At 41.3% G+C, this 27,265-nt stretch overlaps 2 protein-coding genes across 4 annotated transcripts in view; one reads left to right on the plus strand and one right to left on the minus strand.

Moving 5' to 3' along the window:
• frmd4a (FERM domain containing 4A) overlaps positions 1 to 19,495 on the minus strand; it is a 108,455-nt gene extending 88,960 nt beyond the window's left edge. The window contains exon 1 of the mRNA XM_086208835.1: positions 19,294 to 19,495. Within this exon, the coding sequence (XP_086064961.1) occupies positions 19,294 to 19,338 (45 nt within the window). The 5' untranslated portion in view covers positions 19,339 to 19,495. The remainder of the gene's footprint in view (positions 1 to 19,293) is intronic.
• Positions 19,496 to 21,722: 2,227 nt separating this feature from the next.
• On the plus strand, positions 21,723 to 26,375 carry LOC147258794 (receptor-interacting serine/threonine-protein kinase 3-like). 3 transcript variants are annotated; one of them, XM_086208840.1, is made up of 12 exons: positions 21,723 to 21,881; positions 22,062 to 22,242; positions 22,327 to 22,654; positions 22,736 to 22,884; positions 22,965 to 23,014; positions 23,124 to 23,279; positions 23,422 to 23,504; positions 24,014 to 24,080; positions 24,355 to 24,422; positions 25,758 to 25,803; positions 25,912 to 26,151; positions 26,234 to 26,375. In XM_086208840.1, the coding sequence occupies exons 2-12, from the start codon at positions 22,091 to 22,093 to the stop codon at positions 26,239 to 26,241; spliced, it is 1,347 nt and encodes a 448-aa protein (XP_086064966.1). In that variant the 5' UTR covers positions 21,723 to 21,881; positions 22,062 to 22,090; the 3' UTR covers positions 26,242 to 26,375. The 3 variants fall into 3 exon arrangements, with proteins under 3 accessions (XP_086064966.1, XP_086064967.1, XP_086064968.1); XM_086208841.1 differs by having other exon boundaries at positions 21,733 to 21,881; positions 22,068 to 22,242; XM_086208842.1 differs by having other exon boundaries at positions 21,736 to 21,881; positions 24,358 to 24,422.
• Positions 26,376 to 27,265: the final 890 nt, after the last annotated feature.

Raw genomic sequence — 27,265 nt, forward strand, 5'->3', positions numbered from 1 at the left:
CATGGTTCCACACATCCCACATACTTCCACGGTGATGGATACCTATCCCGAGATATGTATTTGTGCATGAATGTGTGTGTGTGTTAACGCTCGTCCTCATACGGAGACACAGACAGACCATTACCTCCGCTCCAAGCTGCATCCCGTGGTTGCCGTGGCAACAAAATCTGTTAGGACAGGAGTATGGAAAGGCAGTGAAACTGTAAGAAAATAAATAAATAAATAAATAAAATTCAGTGCCCCTCTTCCCTTTTCAGCTGTGGCTGTGGGATGACATGGTGTAGTAAGAAAACACCAGAGGTTGACTTCAACGTACAGTGACTCTCTCGCTCTCCCTCTCTCTCGCTCTCCCTCTTAATTATTTTTAGCCAGGCTTCTCTGTATTGACCTAGATATGGTGGGGAAAAAAGCAGTGAAATGTACTAAATTTAATTAACCACAATGAATATCACCTCTGAGGGTCCTTCACAAGTTCTTCATATGCAGCACAGAGTATCGCTACCTGTGCCATGTAGCACAGACAGAGCCGGTTCAAGCCTTTATGAGGCCTGTGGCAGTAATTCATTTGGGGGCCCCATGCCACCGTACCAGTCATCAGTCACATGAAGACACCCATTATTCATGAATTGTAACTGTTTTTAATCTTTCATCTTCTCTGTGAGGTAAATACGGTTATGAGTGCAATGTTTGTTAACGTTAAGGTCAAAGCTCAGGTATTAATCTCGTAGAGGGCAATGGTTGAGAGTAACTAAGTAGATTTAAAGAAGCGATTTAGAGGCACCTGCAATTAACTTCAGTATCTCAACCTGCTGTATTATGTATTTTACTGTTTATATAAAAGCTATTTTATGGCCAACGAGGTCATTTTAGGTTAAGTAGGAGGATTATATAAAGACATATGGCCAATTTTAACCACGCTTAGTGAAGGGATACCATATTGGTTAAAGAAAAATCTATTTAATTTTGGGAAAGATTGGTCATAACAGCACCTGGTGGAAACAGGAAATCACGTGCATTTTTTACATTAGCATCATTTCTACCTGGTGGGTCGAGCAGATCCCTCCAAATCTGGTCAGAAACACCTTAACAACTTGGTGAGGACTTTTGAGTTCCAGGCAGCTAATTTTCATTTTTGGTCATAGAACAGGAAATTGTTTAACTGGAACATGGTCAGATCTGTTCACACGTTTATTAACAGTCCTGGCCACAAGACATCCACAAGCTGAATTTAAGTTATACTGCCAGCTATTTGTTCCAGGAAATTAGCCTAAAATAAGAAATGTCACTTGATTTACATTCAAATTAAACTGTTTTATCTTCAAGTGATGTATGACATTATATATATATATATATATATATATATATATATATATATATATTCATATTCGAATTTCACTTCCCTCTTGCTGTAATAAGGGCCAAAGTGTGAAAACAGCAGGGGCCAAAAGTTCACCTGAGCAGAAATGAGCTTTGTGCCCTCTAAATGTATCATCACTGTATTGATATTTTAGATATATCATATGTCCAGCATCAACCTGGCTCAAATAGCAATTGCTATTTAGAAAAAAAAAATCATGATGAGTTCTGATGATGGTCTGACATTGAGGAGGTTAGATCTAAATCTCTACTGCGGATGATTAATGATCTGCAGATTGATTCATCCAGACCAGCTGGAAACATATGGAGCCTGTGATGCAGCTACATAAATACAAATGAGACAGCAAACAGACTGGAAGCTGCTGTCATACAACAGCATTGATCGCAGGGTGGTCTGGGTGACAAAGATGTCTCGGCACTGCGATGTGTCGACAGGATCAATAACGTCCAACCTGCGGGTGGTACAGGTCCTGTGAGATGCTGGTGAAGCAGCGGCTGAGTATACAATCATAATACTCTGAAAATAATAGAAGAGTACCGTACGAACCTGTATCTTCTTCTCCTCTGATTCATATTTGGCAGTCTCATCACAAACATGAATGTATGCAGAAACAACACTCCGTGACTGAGGAGGGGGAACGTTGGTGCAACACTCATTGAGCTAATTATCATCTAATTAAAAGGAACCTTCATTTGCAGGGTTCGTAGTAATAGATCTGTTTAAAAAAAAATTTAAACAGGAGATTTCCCTTTGGAGAACATTCCATGGTCCAGTTCACATCAGACGATTTACCACTTCACACAGAACATCGCCATCAGACCATGTGATTGTATCACTGCACGCCTCACACACTCACACATCAACAAATAAACACACACATTCACACACACACACACACACACACACAAACACAATATCAGCCTCTAATTCTCTCACACACACTTACTGATGATGGTAAAATTGGATAAGTAGCGCAGAGGTCTCGATAAGGATGCTGCTGGAAGAGCTCAAATCTCATTATTTAGCTGACCTCTGACCTCACAGATCTATAGCACTCTCCTAAATGCAGGTTTATAAATGAACCTGCAGCACCTTCACCTCTCAGCTCCCAGACTGCCATCCTCCACCTTCATTTGTTCCATTTTGTATATTCTTGGCTTTCACCTAGAGCTGAATATATAGTGCTACTTTAGTTCAGGTGCACTGTTTATGGACAGGATGATGTGTTTGAGTCAGGAAATTATTTTCTTAAGCCCTGAAATATGTTTTTAGCATGAGAGTAGGGGCTGTTTTCTGGTGGGCTGCAGTGACATACAGCCCAATACATCGTCATCATGCATTACTGCTGACAGTGAATGTTAACCTGTCAGCGAATCTTGCATGTCCCTGCCCCCCACCCCTTTCCAGTCACCATTAAACCTGCACATAGCCATACATAAAGGAGAGAATGGGTGCACGGGATACAGGGGGTGATAACATTACAACAACAGGACAATACCGCACACTGCAATATACTGCACATTGCTCTTAAATCTACCCCCACCCCCTTCTGTCGCCCCATCCCCCCTTAGCCATTTCCCGTCCTCCTCCTCCACCTCCTTTCCTTTCCTGTCCCTGCTGCTCCAGCTGGACCCCCAAATGAATCCCTAGTGACTTTTTCCCCATCATGCATATGTGAAACGACACATCTTAGTTGATTTCTTGCCATTACTTTCTATATTTCATTTTATTTTCATACAACAATATTTACCCATGTATGCTAGCCTCATCATGGCTGAATCTGAAAATAGTGTGCAATTATTGCTGGCTGCTTCCGTCTCTAGCGAGAGCCACAATTACGCCGCAAAAAAGCAGCAGACGTCCAACGGGCTGAGCTAATTAGCCACTGCTAAACAGACTGTAACTTCACGGGGAAACAAAGGAATTAATTGCAATGATTATCAATTACACTACATCACAGCGAGAAAAGAGAGGTTTAGAGGTTCTATCTTGCTTTTAGGAGCTCTCCAACTCAATGCTTCAACCTGATGTCTTTTTTGTCATTTAATCTGTTGTCCCATCTGCCTATGTGACCGTTCCAATACCCCGCTGCATTTAGCCAGACAGCATTTGTTCAGTTCGGTTATTTAGTTTGCTTTTTGATAGTGGAAACTAATCCAGGGAATAACTCTGAGTGTGTGTGTGTGTGTGTGTGTGTGTGTGTGTGTGTGTGTGTGTGTGTGTGTGTGTGTGTGTGTGTGTGTGTGTGTGTGCACTCGCGTGTGAAGTTTAGACCAAGAATGCATAAATGTGAATGAAAACACCTCAGGTAATGAAATTGAGTCAGAGCAGGTTTAACAAAGAGAGGAGGAAAATGAAGAACGCTCATATTCGTTGTTGCACAAGCGTCTGTAACGTCTGGTAATAGAAGGAGCAATAAGTCAACGTGCAGCCCCGTCACAGCATTACAGCCAAATCAATGCCACTAGAGAGGGAGCTACTGTCGATTCTCATACGGCGGACTGGGACTTCTTCTTACGCAAACCAATAGCACCGACTCAGGAGGGTTGACAGACAAGATGTGTGTCTGTTAACAATCACTGTCAATACTATGAGGGAGTAAGTTGGGATGTATGATACATTCAGTGGCATCCATGTGTCTTTGCCAAGAAAAATAAATCACATCTTGATTGGCAGTTTAAAGGCTTTCCACCCATCATGATTTATTTCAGCATCCAGATTAAACCATCTACAAATGCAAAAGGGCAGTCTACTAATTCCAGAAATTACAGATCTATGGTGTGTGTATCAGTAGGATTAAAGTAATAATCCAAAGACAGTGTTAATTGCTGTTTAAATCAATTAGCAACATTAAATATTTAAAATCCTCATTCCTGGAGGGAATTTGAGGTAAGCTGCTGTACAGGAGATGAGCTAATCCAGGAATAAGTGTAGCAGTGATAGCCAGTGAAGACTTGTTCAGACGAGCGAAATCTAATTTGTTCTTCAACTCCGATTTTTCTTGTCCACTCTGTTATTTGAAAAACATTAGATTGGATTTGTTGTGTCCAGGCGAGGTTGTGCTGTGGACAGAGCTTCAGTAACTACATACACTGTGATTTCTCTTTCACAATGCAACTCTGTTTGTTTCATGACACAAACTATTTCCTTCCAGCTTTGCATTTAGAGAAGAATACCCCAAATGTCCTCCATGTTTGTCCATGTGCAACTAAGCTTAGTTGCTCCAAGTTAGCTGCTTTGATGCATTTATGTAATTCTGTTATTATGTCCACTGAGTCAGAGACAATTTTATACCCTATTTGAGTTTCCAGGGTGTCCAGACTGGGACACGTGTGAAGAAATCTGTTTGGAACAACATTTCAAACCACCTCCAAATGTGGTTTGGATCAGATTTGCAAAAATCACATTTCATTTATGTTGATTTTTTTCAGTCTAGATACGCCAAATATCAAATTTGGGCTGGCAGTTGGAATAAGGCCTTGAAGAGGTTTGAGCCTGCACCAGCTTTTACCAGAATTTGAGCAAAATTGTTTACTTGTGTCTGCTGTTGTGTTCATGGCCGAGGCTGAGATTTACTGTGATTTATTAGAGTGAGAAACTATTTCAGCCCATTCCTGGAGTCAAGGGTCCTTTGCAGTGTTTGAAGGAGCTGGAGCTGATTGTTGCCAGAGGGAATTTGTCTGACATGCAATCTAAAGTTCATTAAACAGCAATCCCAGGAAACATGCTGCCCATGCACATTGGGACACCCCTGTACACAAACACACACACAAACACACACACGCACATGCACACACATAGAAAATGTCCCCCATCAATATGCACACTGTACATTATCTATGTGTGGTTGCACTTATTGGCCTGCAGACCTGAAGGTAGTTAAAGGGAGAGGGAAGCCCCTCGCCGCTGCTCAGAGGGAGGAACATCTTATCTCACTAGTGCAGAGAGACAGAGAATTAGAGAAGGAGAAAGATGGATGGGAGAGGGTGACGTGAGCAGGGTTTTGCAGAAGAAGGGCAGGAGAGATTGAGAGAGAGTGGGCAAGAGAGAATAAACACTGACAGAGATGGAAGGAGGGAATATTTAATCAGTCTCATTTCCATAACTTTCATCATCGGAGGAAATAGACTTTGTGGTTCAACTGATTAGAAATGTGTTGTTTTAGTTAGAATAAAAAAAAAAACACACTATCATACCAGCTGCATTACATTTTCTTTCATAAAATACATGCTAACGTTGCCAATTCTAGCTGCAATGGGTCTGCTAGGCTCCACAGAGCAGCGCTAACATTTTAACATCTTCATCCACTGCATAATAAAAGATGACAAAATAATTTCCTGCTAAATGCACATTTGTGGTTGAAGGAAGCAGAAATTGGTTTTGTTCATCATGAGCCACAGAACAAGCACGCCTGATGCTATGAAGTCACTCCAGAATGGTATCCTAGCAACTGTTGTCAAGGGCAACCAGCATTCTCTGCAGACAGCACATCGAGCCTTGCAGAGAGAGCGAGAGAGAGAGAGACAGAAGGAGAGAGAGACAGAGAGAGAGACTTAAAGAGTGACAGTTGAGTTGACTGTGGTTAAATTACCATCTCTCTGGCATTTGCAGCAAGGAAATCTGTGCATCGCAGAACCCGTCATCTGCCATCAGGTGCTATTACACAATAATGGCTCGTGAAAGCTCTCTCCCATAATCACACAGCCCTCCTGTTTAATTTTTCCCTCACTGTTAGTTTTTGCTGTCCCCCCTCAGAATCCTGACCTATTTCAGTATTTCTGACACATCCTGTAAACTCACACACATGCCCAAAGCATGGCCAAACACTCACGCTGGTTCCCACACTCACACACTGCCCTCTACTGATAAAACTCCATCAAAGCATGCAGCCCGTTTCCTCAATTCGAATGCACACATGGGTGAAATGGAAAAACAAATGCAGTTTAGTGGCACCATTTGGCAAACATGGATCTTTGTCAAATTTCTAGTCACTGTGAAATTGCAATAATATGAGAGACAATGAAGACAGTGAGTGAAATATTGATGTTGATAAGATCTGGATTTCAATCACTTCGCATGCAGGGAATAGTACATATGGACATTTACATTCATGTTGCTCTTGCACTCAAATACTGATAAGATGTCGGGAGGTGAAATTATTCTCCTGTTCCATGATGTGAACAGATAATTAAAAGGCAGGAAAGAAAATTGAAAGGTTTTCTCTGATTTTCCCCCGAATATGAATGATTTATTATTTCTGTAGATGCCATCACTGTAAAGGTGCAATTCCAACTGTGTTTTCTACAGTGATAATACAAGCTGCATTGATGAAGTCAGTATTCTAGCTGCAGGTACTATCTTTATATACTTTGATTTAATCTGAGTTTACAGAATATTCTATAAATAATAAATAGTAAACATGCAGCTTTTTTGGAACAGATTCAATAGTCTAAGTTAGTGAAGTAATCTACCATGATTATGAAAGTGTTCCTGGCAGGAGAACAGGTACAATACTAGTCTGCACATCACCCTCAGTGGGCAAAGTTAGTGTCCAGCGGCAAAGGGGGATGACATGATGATAAGAAGCTTGTTATCATCATTAAAACAATCACATTGCACATTATTAAACTGTCAGTTGGGTTTTGGTGTCTTAGGAAGGGGGGACCTGCAGTGTCTCTCCTTCACACAGAACAAGCTGCTTGATTGGACTGAACATCTTCTCCATTGGGGTAGACAGCTTAGCCACCACCTCCACTGAGTCTGGAGGGCATCCCAGAACAGGTCCGGTCATTTTCATGTCAGAAGTTGAGGAGCTTCAGCCCTGCATGCCCCCATAATGGGTCCTCAGGACTGTCCCCTGTCCTCTAAAAACCGGGGTCTCCTCAGTATGTTGAGTGTTGGATCATAAAGAGCACAAAATCAGCAGGCTGGAGACGCAGATATTCGAGTGACGAGGGTTGCAGTTTGCATGATAATGGATGACGAGCAGAAGAACAAAATGCTCCCCCTTCCCTCCTCAACTGGTGTAGAGATGACCCTCTGTGCAGGGAACTCCATCCCTGATTGATTGAATATGTTCTCAATGTGAGGGAGAAAAGGTTCTTTCAACAACAACAAAAAACACATGACATTTTCTTTTCCTCAACAATGAAGAAACCAATAAGATCTTAAAAGCTGCATATGGACAAATGTGACTTGGCTATGAAGACAAAATCTCCAGCTCTGATAGAAGTCCATCCATCCATCCATCCAGTTTCTTCTGCTTGTCCTGTTAAGCTGGAGCCTATCCCGGTGGCTTTCGGGTGAGAGGCAGGGTTCACCCTGGACAGGTCACCAGGCCATCACAGGGCCAACACATAGAGACAGACAACCATTCACACTCACAGTCACACCTACAGTCAATTTAGAGTATCAATCAGCCTCGTCCTCTCTTGATGTCTTTGGACTGTGGGAGGAAGCTGGAGTACCAGAGAGAACCCACGCAGGAACAGGGAGATCATGCAGACTCCACACAGAAAGATGCAAGCTCAAGCCGGGACTCCAATTCGGAACCTTCTTGCTGTGAGGCAACAGTGCTGACCACTGCACCACCGTGCCCCCCTGATAGAAGTCACCAATCATATTCACCCATCAGCCTATACAGGCACAATATAGACTTACTAAACAGTAACAATCAATTTACCTTGTGTGTGTGGGTGTATGCGCACCATGTGTGTGTGCCGTGTGTGTATGAACTGACTCCTGTAGAGATGACATTTACACTAACATGCTGGGAGATGCATCCATGGTTGCCCTTCCCGCTCCCTGACCTGCTCAAAACTGTGGGGGTTAACATTGACACTGAGCATCAAATCACGTGAATGAATGGCATTTAAAGGACTTGACACACACACACACACACACAAACACACACGGCAACCTCCAATACTCCTATAAACCTTGAACGATTCCTGGAGCATCATTAAGCACCAACATGCAGATTTCACATAACGCACATGGGAGCTATGCAGTAGGAATATTTGGATCTGATTCAACAGTCTTCATCGCCCTCTAGGGGTAGAGAGGAGGAACTGCGTACATACTCCTTTCTCCAGCTTTATTGATCTTATTCATTGCCTTCTCTCCTTATCATGCAGTAAATAACGTACAGTGGTACTAAAGTTATGGTGCCGTAACTTTATTACCGCTAACATAAGCAGACACAATGAGCGTTGTTATGTTAATTTGTTTTTATGTGAACAAAACTCTTTCAAATTAATTGCCTAAATGCTCTAACACCCCAGTCCTGAGGAAACATTTGATCTCACACAAAAGGGTAGTAAAAGAGATGACATGTTCCTGTATTTTGAGAGGGGGGATCAGGGGGTCAGTTATAAAACGTTATTGCTAGAAATACATTTTTAATACCTTGGTGGGCAACCATATTAATCAGTTCATTACCTTTGTACTGAGATATTAAGGAAGTAAAATAAAGATTTTTTTTTCCCCCAAAGCTTTGTAGGAAGGCAGCTGTTGCTGAGACGACCAAGGTCATCCTTTCTGAGTGGAAGTGAGAGAGATTTGAAAAGATGCCGCAAAGTCAGTCACTGCTGAGCTCAATGTTCCACCGCATCAGTGCCGATACGAATAGGACGTTTGCAGATACTACAGGTTAATAATAATAATCATGATAAAAATAGCAAGAGGTGTCACAAGCAGCCGCTGCAGCAAATGTGACCCTAAGTAGGTGGAATCAAGCAAGACAACAACATAAATTTTTACTTGTTCTGCTGGTTTTTCTCAATAAGGTGTCATGTTTCTCACAACCTCTGCCGCATGTTACTGCTTGTGGGCTTCACAATTTAATCAAAGCTTTTATTTGTGTTATTGAAACAAAAAAGGTCTTTCATCTGTTTTATCACTTTAACTCGTTCCATTTTGATGCAGATGACACACTTGCTGCATCTGGCAAAATATTATTCTAACTCCTCATACATTTATTGTTTTTATTGCATGCATCATTTAAAAAAATATATATAATTCTAATATGACAATGTTAATGACTGATGAATTTCCTCGAACCCATGTGAGGAAACATTTTTCTCAGAGTTGATATGAGGAATGGTTTTGTGTTCTTTTGGTCCAAATTTCAGAGGAAAAAATGGTAACATCACATCAGAATAAAGTTTCTTTTAAACAACATTATTAACTCTTTAAAGGGACAGGGACAACACAAAAAATCTGATAAATGTGTTTCTGGTAATCACTAGAAATATTCCAGAGAGATTCTCTGTTTCATTTTTTTGCATGTCACCTTTGGTGCCCTGTATTATTCAAAGCTGGAGTTTCATAATGATCAATTTAATTTTAAACACAGGTATGCCCAAATGCATGGAGTTGTCATGGTGATAAATGGCAATAACCTCAACAAAACTCCGTTTCACTGTCACCTCAATCATCATGTCATGCGAGGTAGAAACCATGACTCAGTCTCTGGAGGGCCAAGCATTTAAACCGTTGATCTTCCAATTATAAATGACAGTCTACTTTGATTTAATATTAATTGTTTTGCCAACTGAAACTCAGAATTAATAACATTTCTGTTACAATAAATGGAGCACTGGAAATTACTTAAAATGATCTTTTGTTCTTAGTCCCATGATGCATTGGACTGCCAATGCCAGTCTTGAAATTAGCATTCAGTATATAAAAACATACACACACACACACACACACGCACACACACACACACGTATATATATCAGATCCTCACTTCCTTCAGCGAGCATGTCCAAGTTTCCTTGATTAAGATACTAAGCACCCAATTGCTCCTGATGGCCCTGCCACAGACTGGTGACCCGTCCAGGGTGAACCCCATATCTTGCTCAATGTCAGGTGGGATAGGCTCCAGCCCCCCCCCCCCCCCCCCCAAAAAAATACGTGGTATAGAAAATGGATGGATGGATGGATGGATGGATGGATGGAAAAAAGGCATAAATACTTTATTTTACCAATACAATTAAATTAAAAGTTAATATTTGACCAAATTTTAATTCAGAGTAAAGTATGGTGTTTAAACCAGATCCAGAGACAAAGTAAAAGAACAGGTCACTTAAATTAAATAAAAATGAGGCCAGATATATCATTTTATTATTTGTTCCTTAATTGTAACAAAAATTAAGAAATGTTTCTTGTATTTCTGTCAGGGACACAGAGGCTACAATGGTTGGTCAACTTGACCAGTGTCATAGCAGCGTAACGGGTTCCCAGGTGCCCTCAGCTGTCTGCTAACAAGACAGCTCTTCATTATGACAAGGACCTGCTCACTGTTGACTCATTCCATATGGACGACTATCAGGCCCACTGGGACCTGTGTCAACCAGAGTGTGAACCATCAGGAGCACGCACACTACACACATGCACGCACACACACACGCACGCACACACACGCGCACACACACACACGCACAGGGAGAATGAAAGAAAGTGAACTTGGAAGCGAACAGAGATGGGTCTTTCCACTCAGACATCTGCTCAGTCCCAGAGACAGATGGTGAGCCAATCAGACCGCCTGGTGCCTCTGCCACTCTCTACCTCCAGTGCCACCCTGCTACCCCTCCCCGAAATGTGCATCCTGGCAAACATGACAGGTGGCACCTTGTAAGAGTGACACTGCCATTGATTGGCCTTGAAAGTCATTTATGTATTCATGACATTAAAAGTAGTAGTCTACCGCCACGCTGATGGCTCGGCACTTACTCACAGGGGCTTAGAGTGCCTCTTTATTCATGTATTTATTCATCTTGGGGTGGCACATTATGTGATTTTGCCAAACACACCCACACAAAATTATTTTAATGCTAAAACAAGCATATTTTTAATTGAAAAAACTGATTAAAATTTGTTTTTTCATGTTGTATTTCTGTGCATAATGTATAGTCAGTAACATGCAGGTATATTTCTACTACTTCAAGATTGATCCATGCCATGAAGTTGACGCCTCTTTATATGGAGCTTCATGTCTGCCAGGACAATGAGGTTATGGAGCTTTTGTTTTCCTTCCTACCAGGGTCATTGACTGCTAATAATTACATACATACTGTATATATATATATGCCATTAATCTATTATATTTTCAAGATGGTTATCATAAATCTCATCCTGTTGAAACACTCCCCCAAGTCACCCACAGCAGACTGTGAATCTCTTTTGGTCGGGTACAGTCATAAATCAAAGCCGACGTGAACATTTCACAGAGATAAAATGTTCTCCAAAATCAGAGACAAAAAGAAGCAAACACAATAAGTGACCTAACATTCCCGGAAGCTTCTGCTATGATGGATTAAACCAGAAACCACTGAGCTTATTGTGTTTTGATGCTGCGAGACTGAGCGAAAAAACCCTCATTTATCTACCCTGAAAGCTTTATTTCCACAGTAGCTTGACCTTCTGCGGAGGACAGCCATCAGACAAATGTCATATGTGGGCTTTCGCTGTGGGCAATATCCTGGCGGCTCCCTGAAATAAGATGTGAATCTCTAGAAGCTGCTGCAGGAATTCTGTTTACCGTGAAATCATTGATTGACTGCACCATATAGCAGGCCATGTGTAAATATATGGGCAGTGTGTGGGAGTGTGTGTGGGTGGTGATGGGGAAAGAAAGATGTGGTTCTTTGTCAGGCGGCTGAAATCGGTCAAAAGCAAGTATTTTACAATGAATGTAAATATATATTTTAACCAGAAATGCAAACACTGATGTAAGACTTGCATAATGTTGCTACTTAAGTGACTGACTGCACGATGGAGGGCAATAATAAACAACAGGATGGAGGCAGAGAGACAGAGCACCGGGAAATACTAGAAGACTTTGATGAGCATCTGCCAGGGTGGGTCATGTCCTGCTCATTAATGCCTGTTTCATTAACCCCTTCCTCCCAATTCAAAGCTAAATGGTCCGCCATTAGATGGAGGGAGTCTGCTGCTTGCATTCATTCAGAAGGATGCGCTGTGCGCACACACAAACACATTCCCACTTGAGACCTTCCCGTGGCTACAAACATACAAATGGTCACGTGTGAGAGCAGATACTCTAGTGAAGTCAATTACAACTGAGGCACCTTCACCTCTGCAGCTCATCAATACTCCTTAAACAAGCTGCTGTGTAAACAGATTTAATGGGATTCTGTGGTCTCTCTGTGGGCTTCTTCTTGGTTACTCTCCCTCCTTCTGCCTCGTTCACATTTTCTCTGATTTCCTTTTGCACGAAAGTGAATTTCAAAAACCTAAATTAAAAAAAAAACCCAAAACAACAATTAATAATTACTCTAGAAACCAAATCTGCCTTACAAACTCACCAGATGATGCTCTTTTCATTTTAGACAAGACAATCAATGCCATGATTATATTCAACTACCAAAGCCAGACATCAGAGAATCAAAGCTTGAATCAATGTCATAGATGAGCTGCAGCAGTGTCCATGACTGTGGATGCTTCTATTGATTTAATCACAACCAGACAACAATGTATGCTTCAATCCATCTGTCATTTATATGTAACATGACAAAAAGACAATCGTAATGGAGAGGATCATTAACAGTGAGAACCGTTGGACTACTTAAACTCATTATTTTGTTTGTACGTTAAGTTGTTGCCATTTGGTCTTTCCTCAGAAGCAAATATTCTTCTCATAAACCCACTCTTTGTTACCTTCAAATGAGCTAAACTAGCAGCTAACTCAGTAGTTAGCTTAGCTTAGCTTAGTAAGTAGCAAGACAAAGAGCAGATATTTTGAGCCATTTTCCACTGCCAATAAAAGCCGTTAGCTAACACTTAGCTTCTGCGATGGGAAAAGGAATACTTCACTTGAAAGGTGTATTTTGCCTTCCACGTACTCACAAATAGTCGTCTTGAGTTCAGAACAATGTTTTCTCACTGCTGCATCACTTCTTTGTGACTCCAGAATTAAAAAAGAATTAGTGACGTATATTTAAGCTAATGCTGCCTATGTTCACCACCTAAAAACAACAAACTGTCCAAAAAAAGGCTTTTCACAAACTGTCAAGCACATCATTTGGTTTAATCCGCATCCAGCAGTTTGGTCATTAATCCACTAAATTTCAGTTTGCTTGTATTTCATTTAAATTTTGTCATGTACTTTCCTGCTGCTTCTGGTCTCTGTATTTGAGTCTTGCTCCACCTACAGCCCTTTAAGAACCTTGGTCATGGGGTACCGTTAGCTTTAAGCTAATTGTACATGGCAGGCTCTTGATGCATTCTTGAGTCATAAAGAAGTGATGCAGCAGTAAAAGGGAAAAAGTATTGCTTTAAGTCCACATCTAAGCCTCCAACCAATCAAAGGCTTTAAAACTGTGGTGAATCACAATGTTCCTGACATTTAAACTGATGCCAAACAAGTTCTCACAATGTTCATTAAGCTTACCGCCACCGGTTGAATTGTTATATTTTAGTGTGTAAAGTTTGTGTTTGTGGCGGCATCTCCACACTGCCAGGTGATTGCAAGACTTATGCAAGCTGAGACATTAAATGCCCTCTGCTAACTCAAATGCGGATTATTGAATCGTACAGCTCTTCTTTCTGAAAGTTTTCACACCAAATATATCAAATTCAACCAGTCAAAGGAGTATTTTTGTGGAGGTTGTGACACAATCTAAACATTTTACCCAACATTTTCCTGACAGTTGTTTGGAGTAACTGTCACTGCCAGATTCATACAGGTGTTTTATGTACAAAGGTTTTGACTTTTTGTACTTAAAACATTTGAGAAGTCAAACTCAAGAAATCCTACCCGAGTAAATAAAGTAAGTTTCACTCACAGAACTTCTGTTCGTTCAGCTCTCCGGTTCAGTAAAACTCCAAACTTTAATGTTAAGTTGCAAGTCAAGCGCCTCTGTTTGCTTTGAGTTCATTGCATACAATATGTATATTCTTTTAAAGCAACCAAGGTTATTCATGGCAATTAATCAGCTTATTTGAAGTGAAAAATTTTAACATGTAATGTCATCATTAAGTATTTGCTGTAAAGATATAGACGCATTTTTCCCAGAGAGATCCAGAACGTTGGAATGAGTAATTAGTCTTTTTTTTACAGTATATAGTAATCAAACTGTTGTGCTAAATTTTTTCAAAAGCTAAGAAGCACATCGCCCGTCACCCATATTCTTCTCAAGGTTAAACCGCAAATGTACCAGCCAGTTAACTTTCACATTTAGAGCAAACTTAACAGCCACGTCAGCAAGCGTATTAAATATGTCATTAATTTCATTGTTACTGTTTTAAGAGAAACGGCAGAGTGACCAGCACTGACATGAGCTCCCTAAAGGACTTCTGCACTGTAGATGTGTTTCTTTCCCTCTGCAACAACTCCGGAGCTTTAGTTAGCTGACATCAGCGGTTCCGGCTCCTGACATCACTGGAGCGTGACTGTTCTGCAGTCAAGACTGCAGCTTTAGGGAAATGATGATTTGTTTAGTTTGTTTTATTATTATTATAGCCAGAACTGTACAAGTAAGCAAAAATAGCAGAAGAGGAAGTGAATTGGAGGATAGGAGATTTATAGATAGTCTGTGTTTCTCATATAGAGAGAAAAAAATCGATGTGAGCTGGTTCCTCAGTTGATAGTATTCAGTGTTATTAATATGGAGGTCTGTGTCGTGCTGTTGTGTAGTTCTGTTTTCGTGCAGCTATTATGCTTAGTGACATGTAGCGAAGTTATGAAATGTGGATAATTGAATTGCTGCAATATTACTCTGCTCTGAGTGATATCTACTATGTACGCGCCATCCAAGTGTAAAAGTACAACATACTACCTACACACACACACACACACACACACACACACACACACACACACACACACACTTGAACACACAAAACTGCCTCTCCCCCTTCTGCCATTGTTACAGGGCACTAATCAATTATCTCAGTATGATGTCATCGTGCTAACCCTCCCCCCATGCAAGCTCAGCCCTCCTCCATCTGTATTCTATAGGTGACTTATCATTGTGTATTAAATCAGGCGATGATCTCACATGTTCTGATAACAAGGCAGGTTTCATGGTTATGGACTGGTTTTAATGGATTATCATGAACACAAACTTGACATTGCACATACATGTAGTGATGTGATTAGTGCTGCATGAATCCTCTGGCCTGATCACGTGGAATCATCTGGTCTGCATCCTCAGTGACAGGATAATTAAATGAGAGACAGTAATGAAGAGACATGGACGCCAAAATGAAGGGCAGTGTGAGGTCTTTGTTTGGAGGTTGGCTTTCTTTAGTTACAGTACCTCAGATGGATGCGTGCAAGAGTGTAAATAACAACCCTTTTGTATGGTTATTGATGTCATACTGCAGGCGACTGGCAGCTTTATGGTTATGCTAATTACTTTGGCAGGTGTGCAATGATGTCATCTACCATATTTGAGTTTTTTCATGCAGGAAACGTAGAAAAAACACAACACAAATGCTTTTGCAAGCGTGTACTGCAGTATTACTGAATGACAGTAAAGTTGCTGCTGTTCCCTCAGTGAGAGCAGAGCAGAACCCTCCAGCAACATGAAGATAATCCACTTAGCCACTCTGTGTTTCAAGATACCAAGTTGCCCCGCTTTCCCTCAGCTGTGTGCAGGGCCAAATGTAACGGAAGACAAAATGCATATTGATCAAGTGTTTCTGTAAAAAAGACAAACACTCAGAATGAGAACGCGCAAAAAAGAAGAAGAGCAAGAGCACAACTCTTAGATTAACTGTGTTCTAATTTTTTAGAGCCTCATCCTCTTCGCTAATTTTAGTTTCATGTGGCACCATATCAGCAAGTTTAAACTAGTGGGAAGATGGAACACATATCTCCTAACTCCACCAAAGTGAGCAAAACCTTATGACTGAAACCTGATAATATATATGAAATATCTCTTCCTACGTCCACTAGGTGGCGCTAGAGACCACACACTGGCTACATTTCTAGATTTTGTGATATGTTGATTGATAACAAGGTTGGTGAGCATGATGGCAATGACAGCTGACACAAGGGCATTATGCACTTTTCCTACCCTGTGTAGACTTCATTTCAGATGCTGCCAACAACGCACTTTGCATTTTAATTTGTCCTTTTCCTTTGCAATGGTTCTGATTAAATGTTTTGAATATTTATAATTTTTTAGGTGCTGTAGTTAATGCACAACCAAATGTCATACGGTGACACAAATTAAGTCATGGTATTTATTATGTTGTTGTATATCACTGAAGACAAAACTATAGTGTAAATGTAATTTAAATGTTTGTTGCTTCCTTACTTCCTGTAACCACTGAGTGGCCCAAGGACTATGACCCACATTCAGCTTGTCGATGTTATCAGGCTGGGACTTTCATCATTTCTTTAGTGAAGAGTCAAAACTGGTCGATTTGCCATGGTAAAAACTCCTAGTCTTCACAGTAACTCATAACCGAGGATTTATGCCGTTTGTGACCAATTTGAAATGAAGCTGACCGACCACCATCAGGAGTACATTCAAGTACAACGACAACAACAATTACAACAGCAACAAAAATGTAATTTCCTGTTTCCATCAGGCGACACTATGACTAATCTTCCTTAAAATGAAGTGGATCCATCCTTGGCCACTTCTACACCACTGCAACATATTTGGCAAAAATCGGCCTCATAGCTTTTGCGTATTCTAGCAACGGCTAAAAAAATATGACCTCCTCGGCGGTGGGAACAACCTACGCTTATTACGAAGAAGCACGCAGGTTTGAATGCTTCATTAGCATTTAAACTTCAGGTTACCCCACTGGCTCAATCCACCACATTTGAAATGGCTTTAGCTCTCTGGATGGAGGTGCTGTAATCAGCTCAGTGACGAATGGTTTATGACAGTTCTGATTTTAAAGTAACGAGGAGTTAGAAATGGAAAGGAATGGCAGATGCTGTCAGAGTTCAGAGGGAAGGAGGACTCACTTCTCTCAGTTCAAGAATAGATAAAACCAGACATGACCAATCCCAACCAGATCAAATGCTCCCATCTAGTCTGGGATCTGTTCCATTATCAGATGGCAGTGTGTCTCTGTGTCTTTGCAGGAGACAGACGAGCTATTGATCTGTTCGTCCTTCTTCAAACTTCAGACCTGGCAGCTACACTTGCTGTATATAATTACGAGTGGCAGGAAGTCTGTGTTAAAATCAAATTGCAATATGATTTTTAGCTAGTTATCTATCCGTCAACCAATCAATCAATCTGTCTTTTTGTAATGTTTGATGTGAGTTATTTGTTGTACTGTCGGTGTAAATTATCGCGGCAGCTCCAGTAATTACCGCTGGAGATAATCACTTATTCACCTGAAATATTAATACACACGGTGGCAGGAAGCATAATCAATATTAATCTTGGCTCACACACAAACACGTGCACACGCACACACACAAACGCACACAGTGAATAAACTCCCATTAATAATTAAGATAGGTTCAAGCACTGAACATGTCAGCATGAATACAAATGGCATGGATTTTGTGAACAAATCACTGAGCTCTGAAATTAGTTGTCCGATGTCAATCCTGCCTACGTATTTAAAGGAAAATTCAATACCGAACAGTCACATCATGCCTTAACCTTGGTGAGTTTAAAGACCTATAGAGGATGCGGCGTCCATATTAATTGTGTGGCTCAATGCCAACACAAAAAAAGTGAGAAAAGCTCATTGTAAATGAAGCACTGATTGTGAAAGTTGTGGCAGTAAGCAACTCTTCCAATGTGAGCTGTGGTCAGAAAAAAAAATCAGTGACAGGAAGTCAATGAGGTACTGGCAGCCATGACACTGACATAACTTCTCAATACTAACACTGACATATGCAGAGGCAGTTTAAAATGGCGCCAAGGGAGATGAACTGAACCAGCAGTATGAGACGACGATCAGCGGATGAACCCATATATATATATAGCCTATAAAGGATTAGTCAAGGATAAGAGTGCCTAAGGTGACAATACTTTTTTTGTGCCAATAAAAATCCTGCACTCTTCTCCCACCCTGCTCCCCCTTACTACTGCCTTTCCCTTGAGTAGGGTGCATGGCCTATTGCCATAGTAACAGACAGCCATGACAGGTGGAAATAGCAGGTAGCGCGACGATGCATGACTCCCCTTGGAACAGCAGAATACCAACACTATAGAATGAGAATGAGCAGAACACACACACACACACACACACACACACACACACACACGCACACACAGAAACAAGGTGCATAGTCAATTAATTAAAGCTTCCCTGTGAGAAGTGTCTTATCGTAATTCCATGCATGCAGTAAAACACACGCTGTCTTTGTTTCACTTCTCAGCTGAACAGAACAGAGTTGACTTTTTCACTGTATGCTTGGTGTGTGTTTCTACTTCATTTCTTTCTATGACCATATTGAAGCAGGTCAAGCTGAGCCAATCTGTCTCACGTCAATGAGGGACTGGATTCTAACAAGATCCAACAAATCCTCTGCAGCAAAACTGTTTAACTGCATTCGTTCAGCAGTTTATTTACTGCACACTTATCGTCACACACCCATAAATATGTGTTTTAGTAATTGACACTAGTCTCCGGTGCACAGGCACCATGTTTGCACCATCATGCCTGCGGGATTTCTCTCACACTTGACTACTGCAGTGCTTGAACATGTGGAGGACAAAAGAGTTTGGATGCAAAGGTCACACCTCCTCACTAGGAAGTTACCAGGATATCTGAGTCTGGTGGTGGATGATAGTAAAGGGGAGGAGCAAATCTTTATAAAGCCCCTGTTTTATTTTGGGGGACCGGTATGAGTATTTCCAAAGAGGAGAGTGAGGAGAAAAAGGTAGAGCAGAGAAAGACGAAAGCAACAAAGACAGACAGTAACAGTGTCAGCAGTACTGTACCTCACAGAGACTCACCATGAGCAAACACACAGCCGATTCCGGGATGAGTTGAACAGCCATGATGGGATCCTCCTATAGTTTCTTGTGAAAAGGAAATGTTGGCAATGATCGTCCTCCTATCCTGGGTCTGGGTCTGTCCAGATTAGGTCGTCTGCTGGGTCTCTTACTGTCACTCAGCGCTGCAGCCTCTGGTCTCTGGGGAGCCTGTGACTCTCCAGTCTCGTTGCGACTCTTCAGACTGAGCACAATCCTCCTTCTTCCACCTCTTTGATCTGAGAGCAGGATAGATCCCCCCTCCTCCTCCTCCTCCCAACTCCTCCTTTTCACTTTTAAAACACTCCCCAGACCCCACCTCCCCCAAACCTCTGGCGCCCCTGAACGCTCCCCTCCCTCTGATGCTGCCTTCTGTCTCTCCTCTCTTCACGGCACAAAGCCCATCACAGGCATGCACATGGGGTTGTAGACTATCTGCTTCCTCTTGATGCTGCAACCTGCCTCAGTGATGCTCCCCAATCTAAAGATAGAGGCTCACCTCCCTACTCATAGATCCAGCGCAGAGAGCTCCCCCTGTGCAATAATCCCCCTCCCTCATTTACCTTCAGCAGGGCAAGAGGGAGGCAAATCAAGAAGAGTATGTGATAAACAGTTTCAGATAAAGTAAATACAGCCAGGACTAGAAAGATGAAGTAGAGAAGTCCATGCTGTGCTGAGCATTAATGATGGTGGGTGGAGACGAGGGGAGGGAGGAGCGCAATGGAAATGGAGAGAGCGAGGACCAGACCGCGCCTATCCGTGCCGGCTGTAACAGCAAGGCAGCATGGGAAGTGAGTACATTTACCTCAGCTTCTGTAAATGAAAGGGGTGTGAGGATGGGTGAACATGTGATTTAGATCTACAATAGCTGTCATGTCCACAGGCACCTGTACTCCAGAAGGCCAGTCTAAAAGCAACACTTGACATTAATCATTTAGAAAAGCGTGTCAGTGAGGCTTTTGTCTTGTTTGTGCTTGAGACGGCACGCAAGGCAGAGAGAGGAGGAGAGAAGAAATGACAGAAGATGGGAGGTCCTCTTGTACAGAATAGCTTTTTTATTGTATTATAATTATCATTATTCCATTTTTTATACTTATTCCATTTATTAGCCTTTTATATTCTCACACAGCAAGTGTGATATACTTTTTTTTTTTTTTTTTTTTTAACTGTTGTAGTTCACCCTCAGTCCCTACAGGCACTTCAGGCTATTTTTTAAATATATTTTTCCGATGTGGCACATCTATCGTCACATTAACATAACTTGTAAGACGAAAAAGTGATTTGTAGTTTAATGAAGCTTCAATGACCAAATCAAGACAATAAAGTTGATCTCGCCTCGAGTAAAGAGCGAATCAGGCAGGATGTTTTCATTCTGCAGTTTTCTCAGTTACTTTGGCCAAATTGTAAAATGAAAATAATGATTTTCAAAAGCTTCCGCGCCACTCAGTTATCAGTTTTTCACAACAGATTTGACTTTCTTATTCTTTTCGAAAAATATGAAGTGTTTGAGCACATCTACGGTATGTAGTTGTACTCCTCGAAACATGTAGGAACGCTTTCCTTCTCAAACTCTGGCGTAGATTCAGTAATCACTACTGTGATGCTAATTTGTTAAATTGCCCATGTGGAGAAAGTTGAATATCAATAACAAAGCAAAGTTTCTGAAATCTTATTATATTTTTTGGTTTCAGTTTGCTCTGGCAGAAAAAAGGACATTCTAGCACTTGAAGACTTCAGTGGGACTAAAAGTGGGAATAGAATAAAGTTTGGAACACTGCTGAAGTCTACTGCCATTCTGACAAATCATCTACACATTAAGACCGCCTCTGTAGGGCAGAGAAACATTTCAAGTCGTTTTTCGTTCATTTGCTAATTTACTGACGTTTTGGTTGAGCGATTAAACTTTTTCAGGTGAACTATGTGTGATACAAGCTCTCCTGAAAAATTCATAGGGAGCTTTGGGAATGTAGAAACTGTATGGAGAAATGAGCCACTTCAGAAACAACTTTAAAGGAAATATCTACTTTCTGCATAAATAAGTTGGTCCATGAAAATATGTTTTGGTTTGGGATATGTTTTATCTCTCAAAGTCTTGAGACTCACCAAGCTTTGACCAGGATGAAAAACTCAGTCCCAGCCTAAATGTAAACTGGATCAAAGTGAGGGTTGAACACTTTCCAAACGCGAAATCAACTTCAAGGCTTTTGACGTCATCTGCAACTGCTCGAGAGGTAGTTCTAAAAACATGTGTTGTGGTCTCATGATGGCCCTCACAAAGAGAAGGCGAGAAACTACGTGGAAAATATAAATATACTACCGTTTTACCAATGGACACTTACAAACACTTACAGTTTCACTTTCTCATCTATCTGTGTAAATAACACAAAATCTCCTACAGGAAATGTGTCGCACTCTGGACGGATCTGACCCAACTTTTCCCGCAGAGCCCCGCCTTCCTCTCCACCCTCAGTTGCGCGGAGGTAGACATCTCGTCTCGTCTCGTCTCGGCCCACGTTTTCTCGGCTCTTGGTGCACTTACACAATCTTTCTCATTCGTTTGGGATTAATAGGTGAGTACAAGACGGTTTTCTCAGGTGAAAATTTGGCACAGGCCAGGTTGGAAGAAGTCAAACGCTCAAATATCCATACGGTGCAACTGAAACAAGAAAGTCTGTTCAAATAATGTCAGCAGACGTTCAGATACAAGCTAATTTTCTACAATTCAATTTTCTTTTTTTTCCTCATGTAAGCTGCAGATGTTATCCGAGTTTAGCAGGAGATGGCGCTGCTGAGCAACAAGCCTGTCCTCACAGATGAGGTCCTGTCAGGCTGGGAGTCAGTGGGTTCTGGGGGCTTTGGTCATGTCTACAAAGCCAGGCACAAGGACTGGGGGTTTGATGTGGCCATTAAGTTACTTTGTCATGATGTCAGGTATGTTTATTAACATGTTGTGTAATTTTAGGGCTTAATTTTAGTTCTTAATTCATTCAAAAATCTATTTTATTTCAATTCCAGTCCCTTAATTCAGGAGGAAGCATCGTGTAAAGAGGCAACTCAAATGGAAAAGGTGTCCTGTGAGTTCGTCTTGGGGGTTTATGGGCTTTATCAGGGGTGTCTATCACCTAGAGGGACAAGTATGCAGCAGGGAATAGTCATGGAATTCATGAGAAGAGGCTCTATTCAGTCCCTGCAGAAGGACCTCTCCGGCCCCCCACCGTGGCCCTTGGCTTTCCGCCTGGCCCATCAAGTGGCTCTAGCCATGAATTTCCTTCATTCAAGGAACATAATACACCAAGACCTGAAGCCAAATAATGTACTCCTGAATGATGACCTCAACGCCAAGGTAGGGCCCCATTAATGACTCAAGTTAACACGAGATGTCATGAGTTACCCATCCGTGTGATGTTTCTCTTTATGTTTGCAGCTTGCTGACTTTGGTCTGTCCAGGGTCTCCACCAGCGCTCTGAGCAACACGAGGGAAGCGACAGGCGAGGTCGGAGGCTCTTACAAATTCATGCCTCCAGAAGCTTTCAAAGTCTCCTATGAACCGGTCCGCGCTTTTGACATATACAGGTACGCAGTTGGGAGAAGCCTCCTTCACACAGATGGTCTGAGGTTAAAAATGTTTGAACATGTCTCCTTCTCTTGATCAGCTATGGTATCCTTCTCTGGTCGATTGTTACTGGTAAAGAGCCTTACTCAGGCATGTATACATCTTTTTGTCCTCCTGTTATTTTATTTCATTTTAGCATTCAGCCTTTTATCCATTAAGGGACTCATTTTTGTGTGTGTGTGTGTGTGTGTGTGTGTAGACTGTTGTTTTGAACTTGTGGCGCTGAGGATTCCTTTAGGAGACAGACCCGATGATAAGGAAATAGAGAAGAAGCAAGCAGAGGGATTAGCAGAGATGGGTGAACTTATGAAGAGGTGCTGGTGTGAATGTCCTTCTGAGAGGCCGTCCTTTAAAGGTAAATGTCATTTTCGTGCTCATTCTCACTGCTTTGAGAAATGTGCTTCTATCTTTTATACATTTCAGAATTAAGCAGACTTGATTTTTAATGTTTGTTTTTTGTTTAATTATGCATAATGAAAATACACTTTCCCTTTCAGAGTGTCTTGAGGTCACTGAGAGTGTGTTCACGAGGCACAAGAAGGGAATTCATGACGCAGTTCATCAAGTTTTGACAAGACTGGTACAATTTAAGTAGAGCACGACCGATAAATCAGTGGATCGATAACGTCAACCGATATTAGCCTGTTACAGATATTTCATTATTTTATGTCGGTTGATATGTGTCAATTTCATAGAACCTAATTCCAAAAAAATGTACTTGGGGGGGCTTTAAAATATTAAATGAAACGATCTTGCTTCCATTAAACAACTTCGTCATGGGTTTCTGATAAGCCTGATACCAATATCAGCCCCAACAGTCCTTTGTCCAGTTCGGTTCAGCACAAGTGCATCATGTCCATCATTTTGGATGCTAAAGTTTATTGTTCAACTTGATATTATTGATTAGTATTTGATATATTGATGTCGGAATATCCCCAATATCGGTATAGGCATGATCCCTAAAAATCCCGTATCGGCCGAACCCTACTTCCATGTTGCAAAATACTATATGTGTTAAACAAAGAATTTAAGTATTGGAGGCACTTTTGTCATTTGTTTCTTTGTTCTATCACATCTTCCCTGTTTCAGGAGTCACCGAGCAATAATCCACAGTCTGACGTGAGTTCTGGCTTCAGTTGTAACCCTCAGCCAACCGGTAGGTGTTTGAATACAGTTCACTGCTCACAAAAGTATGGTGGGGTGTTTCACTCCTTACTTTAGTCAGTAACAATGCAGATGTGTGATTCGATAGATCAGTGCATGCTGACATTAATGATTTAGCCAGAGACCAGCAGCAGCACGAGACAGCGAACCACACCAGCAGATAGAGAGACAAAGAGGTTTGATGAGAAGGAGACGAATCTTACAGTTGTGTAGGCCAACAGCAACACAATAAATCAGTAACACATATGCCTCCTCTTCTTTTTCAGAAGGCTCACAGGGGTATGACGACATGGATCATGCCTTATCTAAAAACACGGCAGCGTCTTTGAAACTGGTATGCTCCGCACTTTGACCCTTGCTTTAGCAGACATTGAAAATAGTTAATTTAATCGGATGGTCTCGTCTGGGTCATGGAGGATCTGTGAGGAGGCAAATATTTCCTCGCGTGTTTATTGGCTTTTAGTTATAACGGCGTGACATAATAGAGCAATTAAAATTCCTTTGAAGAAACGCACATCAATAGAGTGGCTTGGAATTTTTTCGGCCATGATTGCGTTTCAATTTAAATACAATTATATTTATTGTCATTAACAAAATGTAAACTAAAGGAGGACATAGACCAAGATGAAGATATGCTGATAAATACTAAAGGCTAAAGATAAAATTAAAAGAGCGCATGAGTGTCAACATATTGACAAATATACATTTCCAAATTTTTGAGGAAATCTCGATTCAGCTGTAGTCATGTAAAAAGAATAATATGAGGAATATTGATTTCTTCTTCTTCTTCCTTTTCCAGTCCACTGATCTAACTCCACATTCATTCAAACATGAAATATCTTCATTCGACTGTGCAAGAGAGTTTTTCTGGGCAAAACTTCATGCAGGCTGAATTCATTTGCAACGTTTCACCATTACACGGCTGGTTTGTGTTCATCATAAAACATCTGTTCACTACGTTAAGAATAACATTTTTTTGGGCCAAAACAAAAAAGAATTCATATCAGATGTTGATTAAAATATAATTATAATAATGATATAATATAAATAATAATGATAATAATCATAATAATGATATAATATAAATATATCTCGCGTCTGAGGGTGCTTCAACAGATTAGCGTTGTCCGCATTTATTCCAAAAATGACCCCGAGTCTCCTGAGGACATGATACGGGAATCTCAGCAGAGGCCCACTTTCTCTTTGGAGGATAATCAAGGCAGCAAGGCCAATTATATGTGTACAAATGTTTATAAATATATACAAGAAGGGAATATTACTTATTTCTTGGGATACACTGATTTTTTTCAGCCGTGCATCGGTGTCAGCCGATGTTTGCCTCGTTGACGAATAACGACTTCTCACCAAATAAGTTGACAAGTCATATTAACCTGATGGGAAACGGGAAATTAAACGTTTCAGAGTTGCGCCTTCAAAGATGGTGAGGGTGGAAAGACCTGGATTATTTTACTTTTGGACTGATTTTTTTTTTCTGGGTTTGTTTCCCAAGCACAGAAGGGGAATAAAGATAAACAATAGCAGCATAAACAAACATTTAACGAAAATGCACTATTAAAAAGCAGACGTAAGAACTAGCATCTGCTATTATGATTTTTACTTTGTGTACCAATATTGGTCTGGCACTGATATGACAGTCTTTTGCCAACAGGATCTTCCCAGTGCGTCCACTGTAGAGATGACAGACGCAGATAAAGGTGAGCCAAACGCGTCGTTTCACACACTGCCGTTAACGGTTTTACGCCAAGTCACACATTTATATGTCTCGCATTGACACACTGTTGTTCTCCTTTGTATCATGACAGCGAAGTTCATCAGTGAAAAAAGGTCGGTTTTAATTCAGAACATTTCAGAGGTGATGGTGATAGTAGATGAGCTGGGAGACATGGTCCACGCAGAGACCTACGCACGCATCGAAGCTAAAGACACCAACCAGGATCAAGTGAGAGAGTTGTATCAGAGGACGCTTCGTTCGGGGTCAAAGGTCAAAGCGGCCTTTTATGACGCCCTTAAAAAACATCAACCAGAGTTAGTGGAGAGACTTGGTAGGTTTGGTTGTTGTTAAATTTTATAGAATCATCTATGAGAATTCTTACTAGTTTCTAATTTCAGTCTTGTCTCCCTCAGGTGGATGATTTCAAAGCAGTCGACCTTCCAGTCTCATCCGCTTTTGTTTGGTCACATCTAATACGTTTGTATTTTACTAAATGCCTTGAACTTAAATTACATTTTTTTTGTATAATAAAAGCAAAGTTAAGCAAAGAAACATAGAAAACTGTCTTCTCACTGTATTTATCTCTTGTGAGTTGAGAATTTGTTGGCTCTATAATGGCTCTCTGATCAACATGATCGTTTTATTGTTGTGATGAGGGGGGGGGCGTTGCTTTGTTTCCTTCGGTAGGTGAGTGAGAGAGCGAGAGAGAGAGAGAAAGAGAGAGACTGGGTAAGAGGCTTTTCTGGTTCAATCCCTCAGTAACTGTCACAAGCAGTCAGTCAGTCAGTCACCTGCAGATGATGGTGTCGAGGGCGTCCCAGGCAACAAAGTTACTCTCCTGTTTCCGTTAAATGCTTCATTGTTCACTGCTGAGGATGCAGACGGGAGGGATGTTTGACAATTCCGAAAGGTTGCAATGGGAAAGGAAATACACGAGAGCTTTGGGATAAAAAAAAAAAACACAATGAAGAACCTCTTGTTTCAGTAGTTCTGCTTTAATTCTGACACTTGTCTACCTCCCGTCTCTGTCTCCAAGCTGCCTAATAGCATTGAGGGATTTAACATACGTCTCATTCACAGCTCCTTGAAAGAAACAGCACATTCACACCACGCTAATCCTCAAAGGGGAAAGTGTGTTCAAGTGTCTTCTTGACCCATCCTTCTCTTTCTCAGTCCTACTGTCTCACTCCACCCTACATGCCCATCTCACCCCACCCCGTCCTGCATTAATGCTCCCAATCCTCTTTGAGAGACAGTGACGTCTGCTACTGTCAGAAACAGAGTTAAGCTCGGCGGGTACCAGGAGAGGAGAGACGCTCCCAGCCTTAGGAATAGCCAAGCAGCACAAGCCTCTGGGCCTCCAGGGAGGAGGGACGTACCTCTGGCTACCTAAGGACTTCCTCTCCTCCCCAGGGAGCTGCTCCTACCACTGGGAATGAACATGG

The sequence above is a fragment of the Aulostomus chinensis genome, chromosome 7 (genome assembly GCF_037954235.1).
Source record: "Aulostomus chinensis isolate RoL2024-O1b breed Wild chromosome 7, RoL_Achi_v1.0, whole genome shotgun sequence".
NCBI lineage: Eukaryota > Metazoa > Chordata > Actinopteri > Syngnathiformes > Aulostomidae > Aulostomus > Aulostomus chinensis.